Source organism: Archocentrus centrarchus, chromosome 17, assembly GCF_007364275.1.
Source record: "Archocentrus centrarchus isolate MPI-CPG fArcCen1 chromosome 17, fArcCen1, whole genome shotgun sequence".
In the NCBI taxonomy this organism is placed as follows: domain Eukaryota; kingdom Metazoa; phylum Chordata; class Actinopteri; order Cichliformes; family Cichlidae; genus Archocentrus; species Archocentrus centrarchus.
Genome location: NC_044362.1, coordinates 24,852,262 through 24,868,351, shown reverse-complemented (window position 1 = coordinate 24,868,351; position 16,090 = coordinate 24,852,262). Strand labels below are relative to the sequence as shown.

Genomic DNA, 16,090 nt, shown 5'->3' with positions numbered 1-16,090 from the left:
GTTTTGTTTGTTTGTTGTTTGTTTGTTTGTTTGTTTGTTTGTTTGTTTTGTTTGTTTGTTTGGGGGTTTTTTGCCTTCATTTGATTGAATTTCGGCATATCCATTTGCACTCCATTTGTGTAATCATGCATGTAGAATGTCATTTTAGAATCAATTTATCACAGAATAGTCTGAAAGTTTAAAATGTGGCATCACCATAAACAAAAAGTTAAGCCTAATTAATTTTATACACATTTACTAAGCAAATTGTTATATCTCCAAGCAATTCATGGATAAAACAAAGCAGCAAGAATATCTCAGACTTCTTCTAACAAGCATGCCATAAAGAAGATGACTATTATAGTGAGTTCAATAAGTGATCTGAGCTTCAGGTCCAGAAATCTGTCAGCTAAACTGATTGGTTGGATTGCCTCTATCCATTCTTCAGCTATAGCTGTCATTGGCCACAGAATTTATCTGCCAAGCCACATCCTCTGTCAAACTGCACATCAACAGGAGGTTACACTTTGTCTATCTCACAGGCCATATGTCACTCATGTAAGCATCTGCCCTCACACATTATGTGTTTGTGTTTGTTAGTGCGTGCGTGCGTGCGTGCGTGCGTGTAGAGTAGAAGCTAGCTGGGATCTGTTACACAGCAACCATGGGTGTAATAGAAATGTCAGTCATACCAATAAATGATAAGTCATTAGAAACTCTTGCAGTGTTGTATCTTCTATAATGTCAATAGGTGTAAAATAGGAAGGTGATCTGTCTTTGACATGAATTTACAGGTGCCATAGAAGATACAAAGCAGAGTAAAATTAATAGGGAATTATAAAGATAATATGGATTTATACAATCATGCAATAAAGAAAATTTTCACATGGCTCATGCAATCCTGTAAAACTTAGAATCCCATTAGTCATAGCTTGTAGAAACACCCTTAGCAGCAATAACCTGAAGTAATTGTTTTCTGTCTGACTTTATTGGTCTCTTACATCATTGTGGTGGCCCACCCTTCTTTACAACATTGCTTCAGTTCATTGAGGGTTGTTGGACATTAGTTTATTCACAGCTATCTCTCGAGGTTCCACCACAACAATTCAGACAGGTTAATGTCTGGGCTTGGGCCATTTCAAGATCTTGTTCTTTTAATTTTCACCCATTCTGGTTGTAGATTTACTGCTGTGCTTGGCATCATTGTCCTGTTGCATGACCCTGTTTAGCCAACTTAGCTGTCAGACTAATAGCCTTAATTTTGATTCTAAATACTTTGGTAATTAAGACTATGGTGTTTATGTTCAAGGGCCTAGTTCCTGTGGCTTAAAAAACAAGCCCATGGGCTTTTTTTTTTTTTTGCTGGGGCATCCACTCCTGGGAAGATTTGTGGCAGTGTGTTAACACACAGCTGAATGCTCCAGACCAGCAAGCTGGCAAAACTGAGTTGGTGGTCTCATTTTCTGATGACCCATTAATCAACTGTATTGATTAGCCAAATCTGGTTGCTACATACCATCTTAATCCCTAAGAGTAAGGATGCATTTAGAGTTCACAGGACTGCACAGAGTCCTGTGAAAACTTTCTTTTCATAGGACCAGGCTTCAAACATGCAGACATTAGCTACTACTATTACCTAATTCAGCAGGATGCTTTGTCTAAATGCTTCTGGCCTGGTAAATAAATGAACTGTGGAGTATTCACTCCCTTAGTGCAGACATTACTTTCTGTTGTCTGCTAAGATTAATGTAATCTTTAAAACAACAATATGCTACTTTGATTTTAAAAAAATGTGTTTTAGTATTTCAAAGATACATCATCCATCCATCCATCCATCCATCCATTTTCTTCTGCTTATCCGGGGCCGGGTCATGGGGGCAGCAGCATAAGCAGAGAAGCCCAGGCCTCCCTCTCTCCAGCTATCTCCTCCACCTCATCTGGGGGGACCCCAAGGCGTTCCCAGACCAGCCAAAAGATATAGTCTTGCTGGCTTCAGAATCTCATCTCTGCTTTTTGCAGATGATGTGGTCCTGTTGGTTTATCTGGCGTTGACCTCCAGCTCACAGTGGAACCGTTCGCAGTCAAGTGTGAAGCAGCTGGCATGAGAATTAGCACCTCTAATCTGAGCCTATGGTCCTCAGCTGGAAAAGGGTGGAGTGCCCACTCCGGCTCAGGGACAAGTTGCTGCCCCAAGTGGAGGAGTTTAAGTGACAAGAGAAGGGAACGGGATATCGGGGCTGCATCTGCAGTGATGTGGACGCTGAGCCAGTCCGTTGTGGTGAAGAGAGAGCTGAGCATGAAAGCAAAGTTGTCGATTTACTGGTCAATCTATCTCCACCCTCACCTATGGTCATGAGCTTTGGGTAGTGACTGAAAAAACAAGATTGTGAAGCAACAGAAATGAGCTTCCTCCAAAGGGTGGCTGGTCTCTCTCTTAGAGGTAGGGTGAGGAGTGCAGTCATTCAGGTGAGGCTCAGAGTAGAGCTGTTGCTCCTAAACATAAAAGGAGCCAGCTATCTGACTAGGAAACCAACTGCGCACCTCTTGGGTGAGGCATTTCAAACATACAGTGGAATTTATTTAACAGTAGTTGAGTTATATCAGCAACATGGAACATTTTGGTTAGAAGTGGTGCCATTATCATTTCAATAATATTTTCATGGCACCAATTGTTTTGTTTGGCCACATTTTTCATGTGATCAATATCTCATTTTAGCCCAAAACACTTGTTTTTTTTTTTTTTTTTTTTTTATTTGTTTTGTTTGCTTGTTTTCCAAATCCTCTACTGACTACTTCCCTCTATGATCACAGGTAAAGGATCAAGTTGAGAGGGTTTATTGTTTTTTAATAGCTTCCCTCTGGCACAGTGCTGAAGCCTTGGTCTTGAATGACCACAGAAGGTATTGATCTTCATAAGGCACTGTTTTTGTTGTTAAATAACCACCACAGGAAATCCGATGAAAGGTCCTGACCTTTCTCTAAGTCTTTCATTTCACCTAAACTGGACTATATGAAAGCAATGAAGTATGGTGGGGTTTACTGGTAGAAAGTAAATACTGTACATGTCATTTCACGTTCAACTGGAAAAGTGACTTTGGATTATGGTTTGTTATTAATGATAGACAATGCTTTTATGAAAGGTTGGTCCCCAGCCAGCTCACATATATGAATGGGCTGCTTGGTTAGAATGATCACTTCCCTAAAGGCCTGACGTTGAGGCAGGCACTAAGAGAATGATTATGGATTGAATTTATGACTGCTTTCCACTGGTCTCTGAACACTTCTACTAGTGTGATGAAGCAAATTTCTCTCCTTTTAAAGTCTCTATTTACTCTGTTTCTTGCCGTTCTGCTGGGAAATTGTTTTTCTCATTAGCTACGGCCGCTGTGGTCGGAGTTCTCTATATCAACTGTGAATAAGGCTGCCACTTCGGAAGATGCAAAAGCAGCCACCCTGCTCCCTGAACCATACCATGACAACAAATAAATTAAATATAGGTGAAAATTCATTCTCTTGAATGACAACAGGGAAATCACTCTCTTACAATATATTTCTCTCCCTCCCTGTCTCTCTATGTAACTTTAAGGTCTGAGCTCTGAGCAGACCGCCAAGGCTGTTCAAGCACAAGTAGGGAATATAAGGAGCCTTAGCACACATCATTGGTAAACAGTTGACTCAAGTACAATTTATTGTCCCTGTGGCAGAACTCAGGCAGTTACCAACCTGCCTATTACTGCTTAACTCTCGCCTTCAAATCTCTTTCTCTGTGTTTCCACAGCCCAGCCTTTCAAGCTTTTGTGTTAGCTTTATGTATGTGTGGGTGTGCATGGGTGTGAGAGGAGAATACTTTTGGCAACTGAAGTCTTGCTTTTAAAAAGGTTATATTCACTTTCCCTCCCACTCTCTCTTATTCTTACAGTCTGTGGTGGCAGTGTAACCTTTATTACCCTTCTAATTGGATCATGCAATGCTCCTTTGAGTCAGCTGAGCAGGCCTAGTGACCCACAATCCCTCAGTCTTGTCATGAAATGGTTATCACTTTTAGCTGAGGAGCAAGTCACTGATAACATATCAGAGTCTCACAGGAAATAGTGTGGTCTCAGGAGATCTACATCTAAAACAAGGAAGTCATCCATACTTCTTCCTGTGAAGAAGATAATGCATCAAATAATTTTTTTCTTTGGGTAGGAGATATTTGACACACTTACTCAAAGACAAAAAGCAGCCATTGGTCTTTTCAAATGAAATATAATAGTGACTGCTTATCAGTATTCCTGCCAGTGATCTTCAGAGAAAGTGGCAGTCTGGGTTGAATGCACTACAATATTGGAGAGATAAGTGACTAATGTTGCAGATAGCTCTTTTCTCACCTTTAGATAATTTTGCGTGTAGAGTGTTGGATGATTGCTGATTATCGAACCGCTTTACAGTTGATCTGAATCTCTTTAGCACTTAACCTCATTGTTCCTGCAGCAGAGGTGAGAGGAATGTCAATTGGAGTGTGTCTTCTGCTCTCTGGCCCTGTTTCAGTGCCCTCTGTTCTTCTCTTTGCCATCCACTCTCTCTCTCTCTCTCTCTCTCTATGACACACACACACACACACACGCACACACAAAATATATACTGCACGTGCGCACACAAACAAACACATTCAGAGCTCTCTATCCCTTTCACTCACAAACAAACACACAGACATCAAGAGCTCCTTTTTTTCTCCCCACAAACACGCACGCTCAAACATCCAGACTCACTATGGTACAGAGCAGACATAGGCCTATGAAAAATGCATGTCCCTTTGCGTGTTTCATAAGAAACACTCATCAGGATTCCATTCCCATCTCACCTGAAATACCACACAGGAATATCAATTACGATAGCAATTTGGGTGGCAGTTTAGGGAGGGAATTTGTGCAGCTAGAATATGGGATCTACGGTGTCATCTTAATGAGTGGGTCACTGTCTCCTGGAGCAGATTATAGAATACACATTGGCCTGAATGTGATAGAATGCTACTGCATACAGCAGTGGGATCAAGATAGGATTGTGAGTCAACAAGGAAATGTAAAAGTAAATAACTTTTCAAGGCAAAGTACCTCAACCTGTGGGATTCTTTAGGGTGAGAATATTACATAAAGTTGCCTTATAACTGTGTTGTATGATTTGACACTTCCACTGAATAATTTATCAACAAACTAAATATTTACCTATCCTTTTGACATTTCAATTCCAAGCTTTCTTTTCTAAAACCACAGAGGGCAGCTTTTAAACTGTCAAGTACATAGTACGAAACTATTTCTGTGCAAAGGTAGACTGACATGTTTAAATTTTAGATATTTTTTTTAGCTTTATTTCTAATGTTTTACCGTCACTTTGATCAGTTATGATCAAATCCTTCCACCGTGGTATTGTCTACTCCCCTGTTAGCCCGGTTAGACTGCACAGGAGTTAAAGGGAAGCAACCTAAAACAAAACGCAGTTTCAACATTCCCTATACACTCGTCAGCAATTTTTGAAAACTTAATTCAGTCTTAGATATAATTCCTGCAGTTGTAACTTTTTTGTTATATTTGCTGCTGCATTTCATTTGTTGTTTTTATCCTATATTTCTCTTGTGTATTTCACTACAATTTGACTACACTGACTACACTGACAATTTCACTACATTTTTGTTGTACATGTTATAGAGTGCACTATATAGCCATATACAGTGCAATGTTTCAGTACATCTTCTGTTAAAATTGCACTAATAAGCTTAACAAGTAACAAAATTGCACAGAAATTATCTACAGTGGGGGAATTGTTATTTGATCCCCTGCTGAATTTGTAAGCTTGCTCACTTACAAAGAAATGAATGTCTCTAAATTCACTCTAATTTTTATTGTAGTTTCATTTTAATGGAGAAAGACAGAATATCAACCAAAAATCCAGAAAAAAAACCCATTATGTAAAAGTTAAAAAAAAAAATAGCTACACACTTACTAAATCGACCATTGTTTATTACCTAATGAAATTTTTAGACATGCTTTAAAATACTGGATTGCACCACATACAGGATGGGGCAAACAAAAATCATCCACACTTATATGTTCTCTTATGTTCTTTTGTAGGAGAATCCTTACATGTGCAACAATGAATGTGATGCTGCCACTGAGGAGCTGGCTCATCCTCCGGAGTTGATGTTTGACTTTGAGGGTCGTAACCCCACAACTTTTTGGCAGTCTATACGTCATGGAAAGAAATACCCAAAGCCTCTGCAGGTCAACATCACATTGTCATGGAACAAGACAATTGAGCTGACTGATGACATCGTACTTACATTCGAGTCAGGCCGACCAGACAAATGGTCCTGGAAAATCACTCGACTATGGCCGGGACCTGGACCCCTTACCAGTTTATGCCACTGACTGCCTGGATGCTTTCACCATGGAGCCCAAGACAGTGAATGAACTCACCCCAGCAGACCCTGCTGGACATCATTTGCACTGAGGACTACTCTAGAGGCTATGTGTGGAAGAATGACCAAGACAGTACGTTTTGAGATAAAAGGACCGTTTTGCACTGTTTGCTGGTCCTCGACTACACAACATGGCCTCACTATATGGCCAGCTGGATATACCACCAAGAACCTGAGGGACTTCTTCACAATCACTGATCTAAGGATTAGGCTGTTGAAGCAGCCACTGGAGCCAACCATGGTAGATGAGAACAACCTATCTAGATACTTCTACGCAATCTCTGACATTAAAGTGCAGGGCAGGTAAGATTTTTTTCTTTACATTTGTTGTTATTGAAGACCTTAGAATTTCTTTCAAAAAATATTTCAACTCCTACACTTTTTGCATTTCAACGGTGTGGGGTTTTTTTTCTGTTTTATTAAGATGGGCTTGCATGAATAAATAAATTAATTTGGGATAGCAAAGTGTTTAGAAGAATATCTTAGTATATAAAACTTATTTTATTCATAAAGCTTCACTACCTACTCATGATGAGAAATAGAAACATGTTTTCTTATGGTAAGATCACCATTGTCTTTGGATTTTGGAATTTGTCTTATTCTTCCCGGGAGACTGGATAGGGAAACTCTGGATTTCTCGGAAGATGTTATATAATGTTTAAGCCTGAGTTGTAGCTGGGACTCTCAAGGACAGTCAGTGGCTTGTCCTGAAGCTACTCATTGTGTTGATTATGGTATGGTTCACTGTCATGCTAGACAATTGCTCCAGTCTTAGGTTTTCCTTTAAAGGCATCTCTAACGGTTGGCTGATTTCATTCCACCCTTCGCTTCTGACTGTTCTCCCTGTCCTTGTTGCTGAGATTCTGCCACCACCATGTTTCACTGTAAGGATGGTACTACTGTTCAACAGACATAGTGTTCAGCAGGGTTCAGTTCTGTTTCATCAGACCAAATAATTTTTTCCCTTATGTTTTCTTTAAATTGTGTTTGTCAACTCCAGTGTGAGCTGTCATATGCTTTGTTTTTTGTTTTATTATTATTTCCTTTTTTTTCAGAGTTACTTATATTGAGCCATTCTACTATAAAGGTCTGACTGAGGAAGAACTGCTGAGTTGGTTGACAGTTTATCTCCAAGAAAAGATCTGGTGGTTTCCAAACATCCCTCATTTCAGAATCATTGAGATGACAGCTTTCCTATGGATGGTCAAGTGTTAGAAATGGCTTTACAGTGTTGCCCTGATCCACATCTTGTCACAGTTTTAACATGAAAGTCTGCAGTGAGTTTCTTGGACTTCATGTGTTCCTATCAATCCTGGCATGCATTGTGCCTCAGATGCATCTGACCACAATTTTAATGACAGGTCAGTGGGTATGAGTACTTTAATAAATATGAAGCTTCAGCTTCTGATTTTTGATACATTGTAGAACTTTGAAAGTATATTTTCACTTTTTCATTATGAGCTGTTGTTTTTTAAAAAAATTTTTTTTTAAAAAACCTGTGTAAATTTCCACCTACAAGGCTCTAAGATGTTCACAGTTGAGTGTGGATACGTTTGAATATTTTCTAAAGACACAAAAAATGAACAGGTTCATGTAGTTCTCACATTTGGTGAAACCAGATCAGTACTACTGACAATGGGAAGAAAGCATGATATTATAGCTGTCATTTAACATCAGGTTAAGTGAGTAACCATGTACAAAAGGTTGTTATTTCAAAAAAAGACACACACTCCAATTACCATTAGTTTTTATAGTGGAAAAATCACAGTAAATCACCTGTTAAGGTGATCAGTAAGATGCATTCATACCTGCAGTCTGTTGGCTCCCCGTGGTGTCTGGTTGGCTGCATCTATAAGCTATAAGCAAGAAACCTAAACCAGCAAAAGTCATGATCTTAAAGGATTTGTGACAATATGGCTTTGGTGAAAAGTTTGCAAAATGTTCTAACCATTTTTCATTAGATATCAATATTCTGTTTCTGTCCTCTTCCTTCAGCTTCAAACATATTACAGACTCCTAATTTTAAACTGCACCATCAACTGAACAGCAGAAATGGGTGCCTGGTGAGAGTTTCAAGTAAAACAAATATTTGTGTTTATGTTCAGTGTTACTCAATAATAACAATGATTTGTACCCTCAGGTCTAACAGTTACTACTGGCTTGCTGTGTTAATGTTCCCTGTTTTTTGTTCAATTACAGTCACCTGACTGTGAAACCACTGGTATAATTGTCTGTCTGGTGATCATCCTGTGTGTGCACGAACCACTTAAAAAAAATTGCAGAGAAAACTACTCTACATTTTCCACCCACTGTCCAGATATGAACTGGAATGAAGGATTGAAAGCCTGGATTCATGTTGATGGGAGGCTTCATAATGAAGTGATTGGCACAGAGATCATTCAGAAAGATAAGAGGCTGAGTGCCTCCCTTCTAGTAACCTTTCACAACTTTGTCAAGTATCTAGGTGGCAAAAGCTAAGTTCAATACAATGTAGTCAGAATTTGTGGCAAAGGGGATGTTTGAGCTGACACTGAACATCTTAATTATTTATTATACCAATAACGTGACAAGAATGGATGAGTAAGAAACAATCATTGGGTCAGGTTGTAAACCAAGAGCTGAAAGTTGGTTAAATGTTTGCTTAGAAACTCTGCTGGCAGTGCAGTTAAATAGTCGGTCAGGACCAGCACAAATACGAGTAATTGCACTTATTTGTATTTGGTGGGATGGCTCTGTTTAGACCACACCTCCCCATCTTTTCAGTTGTGTACATTGAAAGATGAGGAGAGTACATACCTGGGTAGTTTTCATGGGTGCCATGACAATAAATATTACCTTCATTAAGTCGGATAGCATGAAAAGGAGGAGCTGGTATAGAGTTGGGTTGCAAAGTGCCTTGCTATTGTAGGGATTGTAGAATGCTAAGGAAACATAAATGGTGTGCCATCCCTAAAAGGCTAATGTCCTCTGGTGGCATTGAGACCAACTGATCTTTTATCAGTACAACTGAGCACTTATTATTTTTGGATAACTGTCCAAATGGTATCCATTTCATTAATGGTTCAGCTCCACTTACAGACATCAATATCTACCATCTAAAAACAAATTCAATCATCTATATTCCAAGCAGAAATATAAAGCAGTGTTGACCTGCCAAAGTTTCCATTCTGGGAAACTCAGCTGCGAACTTAGCTAAGAATGGTTTTGGAACAGAATTACTTTTGATACAAGGATTTGGTAACTGTGCTTAGTCGACTGAGCTAAGCTTATGAGAAAGCTGCAAGCAAAACATAGGCTTATAAAGTCCTTATGACGAACTTCTCACAAACTATAGCTTGTCTGTCTGCCATTTGGTGCAGAGCAGGGACCTTTTTCAGGCTTATATTACATTTCACATATTTAAATTTTACTACCCTTCCCTCCTCAACAGAAGTAAACCCTCTTTTTTTCCTAATTTCACATTTTAACAACTTACCTTCTTTAGTAAAATCAAGGAGCCTTCTGGTGCATGTTTAATTTACACACCTCATATTGTTACAGAGAATAATATTTCCTGCAGTGAGTCATCAGAATGCCTCTGTGATTTTCAGGAAATGGAAACATTGTCATTTCATGATGCATGGAAATGGCCCACATGGTGATCGTAAAGCCTCCACAGCTGCTCTCCAAATGGGACCTGTGCTGTTTTCTGCTGTGGGTTTATAGGAGGGTAACTAGGTTGGTAATGACCCATCAGATGGGCCCTAGGTGAATTAAAACAGTTAGTCCCTAATTAGAATTCAGTTGACTTCAATGGCAGATTAGAACCATTAGCACATTGGCTAATTGGTAGGAGACTAATCTTGTAATTAAGAGCATTTGCAGCTGATTAAATGGTAATCATCAGGGACACATCAGTGAAACGTGAATATATTTACAATTACCAGGCTGTGGTTCCAAATTTAGCCCTGCCCTCTTTAATAAAGAACAGATTTATGTTGTGTCAACAAAGTTTCCTATTTGACCAAGCTACAGTATTTGCTTTAAAAGATATATAGTTTCACAGATCTCTAGCATTCTTATAATAATTATAATTTGAACAGTGGTTGCAAATTTTGAAAAACAGTTACTGATGTCTTTGATTCAATGCCATAACAGTATTCTTTATGGTAATGTCTAATATTCAGAATTATTTATTTTATGACAGGTATACATTCACCAGGCACTTTTTAGATACATCTTGCTAGTACTGGCTTAGACCCCCCCCATTTGCCTTTAGAACTGCTTGGTATACGAGGTTCTGGAAACATTCCTCAGAGATTTTGGTCTATATTGAGATGATAGCATAACATGGTTGCTCCAGATTTGCCACCTGCACATCCGTGATATGAATCTCTGGTTCAACCACATCCCAAAGATGCTCTGTTGGATTGAGATCTGGTAACTTTGGAGGCCATTTGAGTACAGTGAACTCATTATCATGTTTAAGAAACCAGTTTGAGGTCTGATCTGAGGTTTGTGACTTGGAATGTCACAAACCAAATGGAAGCAGCCATCAGAAGATGGATTCACTGTGGTCATAAAGGAATTTTAATAGTCAGCAACAATTCTCAGGTAGGCTGTAGTCTTTAAATGATGCAAACTGTAGCCTCAGTTTCATTTTTTAGCTGACAGGAGTGGCACATGGTGTGGTCTTCTGCTGCTGTAACCCAACTGCTTCAAGATTTAAAGCATGGTGAGTGCTCTTCTGCATACCTTGGTTGTAATAAGTGGCAATTTGAGTTAAAGTTACTTTCCTGTCAGCTTAAAGTCTGGCCAATCTCCTCTGACCTCTGGCATCAACAAGCCATTTTCATCCAGAGAACTGCTGCTCACTGGGTATTTTCTCTTTTTTGAAACATTCTCTGGAAAACTTAGAGATGTTTGTGTGGGAAAATCCAGTAAACCAGCAGTTTCTGAAATATTCACACCAGCCCATCTGGCACCAGCAACCATACCAAGTTCAAAGTCACTTAAATCACCTTTCTTTTCCAGTCTGATGCTCGGTTTGAACTACAGCAGATCATCCTGACAATGTCTACATGCCTAAATGCACTGAGTTGCTAGATATTTGTGTTAATGAGAAGTTGAACAGGTGTACCTAACAAAGTGGCCAGTGAATGCATGTATTTTGTAGTGAGACACAGTCTTTCAGTATTCATACTTGTTCTGTAAACATGAATTGATGAGTTTTAAATTGCAAAGATTGCTCCGCAGCACAGAATAGCATCTCCCACAGATATCTTATTTTGCCATTCATTAGAGTAGCAAAAGGTTGGATGTGAGGAAAATAAGCTATCTTTCCCAATTTTCCACCCTGCCCCTGGGCATCAAATTCAATTTTTGACCAAAAGTTTGCACTGAGAAAGAAAAGAAAATAAACATACAATTTCTGTCCAGAGGTGGATCAGTAACTCACTTGAAAGAGGGTGATGGAGGCAGGTGGGGAGAGACTGATTAGAGTTCCCAACAGCCTCAGCAGCCTTCTGGCTACAACCAAATGTGAAAGCCTTATCACAGAATGGCCATCCTGTCCAAGAATTCCCAGAATACTCCACAAATGCTGATAAACTTTAACTTACATATACACACAGACACACAACTAACTAGAATATTTGCAGTCTCGGGTTACATGGTAATATGTTCATGAATGTGATGCTATTGCTCTGAACAAAAATATTACATTTTTCCACAATGATCTGTAAGTGGCTTGGACTCATTCAAGAATTTTATTTTCAGAAATCACAAAGATAAAAAAAAGGAATAATAATTTTTCTGTATTTGTTTTGTTTGTGACCATATTTTAATAATTATGTTTCATAATGCACTTCAGAAAACTAATATTGTTATTACTATATAAGTAATGAAGTCACAAAAAAATCTCATTCATATATATATATATATATATATATATATATATATATATATATATATATATATATATATATATATATATATATATAGACACCTATGGGCATGAATTAAATGGTAATTTGGGGCTTTTAATGATAAAAAAAACAAAAAAAACAACAACTAGAATTTACTTGGGATTTTCTCTAAAATATAATACAAATATACTTACACCCGGCTAATATTTGGTTAAATGCTCCCTAGCAAGTTGGTAGCCATCAACAAGCTTCTGGCATAATTCTGGCTGGATATTTGATCACTCTTCTTGGCAGAATTGGTAGAATTCATTTAGAAAAAACAGGTTGGTTTCCTGGTATGAACCCAGCATTTAAGCCACAAGATTTCACTGGGTTGAGGTCAGGGATTTGGGACAGTTATTCCAGAAGCTTGATATTAGCCTGCTTTATCTATTCTAAAACCAGTTTTGATGTGTGTTTAGGATCATTGTCCTGTTGAGACACCCAACTGTGTCCAAATTTCAACCATCTAATAATAATAATAATAATAACAATAACTTATATGTTTTTTAAGAAACCCAATGACACTATGAAAAAAAGTAAGTAAATAAGCAAAAAGGCTAGATATTGAAGGCCTTGTTGAAGAGGTGAGTTTTGAGGAGATTCTTAAGAGTCCAGTTATTAACTAGCTGTTGATCTGAGGTGAAGTTGATGAATTTGGAGGTACTTCTCCTTCTTCATTATTCCATCCACTTTGCACAATGTACCAGGATCACTGGCAGCAAAACAGACCCAGACCATGATGATACCACCACCGTGTTTGACAGTTGGTACAGTGTTCTTAGAGTTGGAAGCCTCACCATCACTCCTCCAAACATACCTCTTGTCATTGTGGCCAAATAGCTCAGTCTTTCTCATCTGACCATAAAACCTTTCTCCAGAAGGCATTTGGCTCATCCATGTGGGCAGCTTCAAATTTCAGTTGAGCTTGAAGATGTTGATTTTGAAGCAGAGGCTTCTTTCATGGGCAGCCCCCTCATAGTCCATGATGCTGTAAAACTCGCTTCACTGTGGGCAGTGACACTGGTGTTCCAGCAGTTTCCAGTTCATAGCAGGCTTAAGCTTTGGTGGTTCCTGGGTTGTTCCCAAATATCCTAACCAATTTCCTCTCATCTGAGGGTGAAAAAGTGGGTCTTCTTCCAGACCATGGCAAAGTGGTGACACATCTAAATAACTTGTACTTGCATACAATTGTATGAAGTGATGATTTTTGGAATCTGCAGTTGTTTAGAAAGACCTCCCACAATTTCTGCAATTCTCCTTCTTAGATCTTCTTTGAGTTCCTTGGACTTTCCCATTGTTCTGAGTATTGGTCAATTCAGTAAGTGCTGACAAACAAACTACCTGTCATAGTCAATAATGATCACTAATGAAAAGTTAACAGGCCTTTAAATATCATGCTATACATCAGATCTCAGAGTTTTTTCTCATGTGAAAATCTTGTGCCTGAATTTCATTGAATGTGTATTATTTTTTATAAAACCATACCACAACTACAGTTTTAATGACTATCACAACTAAACTGCAGATGTGCTAAAAATAAATAAATAAATAGCTAATTCACCTAAATTAATTTATAAAAAGCCCATAAAACTTTTAAAGAATGAGGGGGCGCTGGCAGATTTATATTAGACAATGTAAAGAATCTCAAGCTTATCTCTTAGGGCAGCAAAAAATAGGAGTATATTTCTCCTTTAATAATCTATGAATTATTTATAAAATCTCTCTACAGTGCTTTGATTCAAGATGTACCAATACTGTCACAAATCATCTTGTATAATGATTTATTGTGACAGAAAAGAGATGAGTAAAAGGAAAAAGAAAATAGAAAGGGAGCTCTCCTTTTCACCTCTTCTGAATAGAGAGTCAGAGAGTGGGGCACTGCTAGCTGTGCTATTGATTTCTAATGTTATTCCACATCAACAGAAAACAAAAACCTTGAACCATGCAAGCAGTCCCACCTTTCTCGTCTCCCTCTCCATCTTTCTTCACTTATTGATCAGATGTCTGCTTGTTAATTAAGACATGACCGCTATCGGCAGGTTGCACGGTCACTGCTGCACATCTGCAGGGCTGCAGTGGGGCCTGGGAATGAGAGGCAGCTAATCTATAAGTGCTAATATGCTATTTCTCTAATTCTCCATGTCATGCTCTATTTTTCTTCACTGTTTCTTCTTCTTTTTTTCTTTTTGAACATCACTGTTCTCTTTTGCTTCCCATTTTGCACATTTTACTGGTATCTTCTAAACAGAAGTGTGTCACCTTAATTCTTATTCCACCAGCTATTTAATTATTTATTACCAATACGGGTTTGTTTCAATTATTGTTTTTTTTTAAAGTCTTGTTGCTTTCACAGTTGGATGTTGGGAAGGCAGTGCACGCCAAAGCGAGTCAGGCAGGAAAAGTTGATCATGGTTTAATTGGAAAATAGCAAACAATACTGGAGGGTGAGCACAGATCAAAGACTGTAAATAAGGCAAGAAATCTGAACAAGCAGTAAAATAAATAGGACACAACAAGGCTAGAATGGTTGGCTGAACATGCAAAGACAGCCTCACAAGAGTGAATCTGGAGAGACAGAGAATCTAGAGAACACTGTTTACTCTGCCAGAGTGATGAATGGGAATAGATAGGTTAATGGGAAAATGGGGAGCAGGTGATATGGGTGTGGTAGACATGAGACTGGGTGGAATGGATGAGGAAAAGCAGCACAGATTAAAACTGTCACATTTCTAGAAGTAAAACAATATTTTAGCCATAAAAGACACTGCTAAGACATATCTGTAGCACCTTCCAAACCACATATAGCAATGTAAAAAGACATCTGGCGCCAAAAAATAATTGCTTTTGGAAATTATACTTTCATTATACTAGTTGTGTTTAGCGTAGTTAGTATAGCTGAATAACTTTCTCTGTCATGAGTTTGGTTGTCTGAACTGTTCATTTAATTAAGAAGTCAAAGGTCTAAGGTCAGTTTGACAGCTGTCTTACTGATAAAGACATTACGCCTGTCATGCGACACCAAAGTAAAATGGTTAAACTAAGGAGCTGTGCTGTTTCTTTGATTTATGTCAGTCACAGTTCTTCATAATGACCATAGACTGGTTGAATATAGATAAACTGACAGATATTACTGAAATTAATAGTAGGTGCACTGAAGGGGATTGTTTTCAGAATGTACTTGTACTTCTTTATGCTAAAAGTACAGGATGTTTTATTTTTAATGCTGTGAATTAACTGGTACACATGAAATCCAACTGGACTGTATGTGGCTCAAATAAGTTGATAAACATCTATATTTTACTTTCTGTAGGAAAGTAGCTGCATTGGTTGGTTTAGTTAGATATGAAACAAACTGGCAGCTACTGCAACAGCATGAATTAATTACAGCTGTTGCAGCTGACCCCAAGATTTCCACTGATGAAGACTATTTTTATGTCCAGGATTGGGGGCTGCACTTGAGTAATTTTATGCAATTTGCCAGTTTTAAACTTAGAATAGAAAATATCTTAGTTTTTCTATCAACAGATCAAGTGCACTTCAGTGTAAAATGCTGCTTTGTAACATGTAAGGATGTTGGAGTATCTAATGTTGACATATCTGCAGGCTTGTAGAAATTAAAAAGAGATGTTTTATCCCCCACTGACTTTTTATGCTGACAAATGTTAAACCAAACCAAATTTCAAAGACCAAAAAATGTTTTATCCTGAAC

The 16,090-nt window shown here is 38.3% G+C and overlaps 1 protein-coding gene across 1 annotated transcript in view; it reads left to right on the top strand.

The window, feature by feature from the left end:
- LOC115796121 (netrin-G1-like) overlaps nucleotides 1–16,090 on the top strand; it is a 65,455-nt gene that overhangs the window by 25,008 nt on the left and 24,357 nt on the right. The window contains 6 exon segments of the mRNA XM_030752376.1: nucleotides 6,087–6,325; nucleotides 6,327–6,432; nucleotides 6,434–6,499; nucleotides 6,501–6,521; nucleotides 6,523–6,591; nucleotides 6,594–6,736. Coding sequence (XP_030608236.1) covers nucleotides 6,087–6,325; nucleotides 6,327–6,432; nucleotides 6,434–6,499; nucleotides 6,501–6,521; nucleotides 6,523–6,591; nucleotides 6,594–6,736 — 644 coding nt within the window.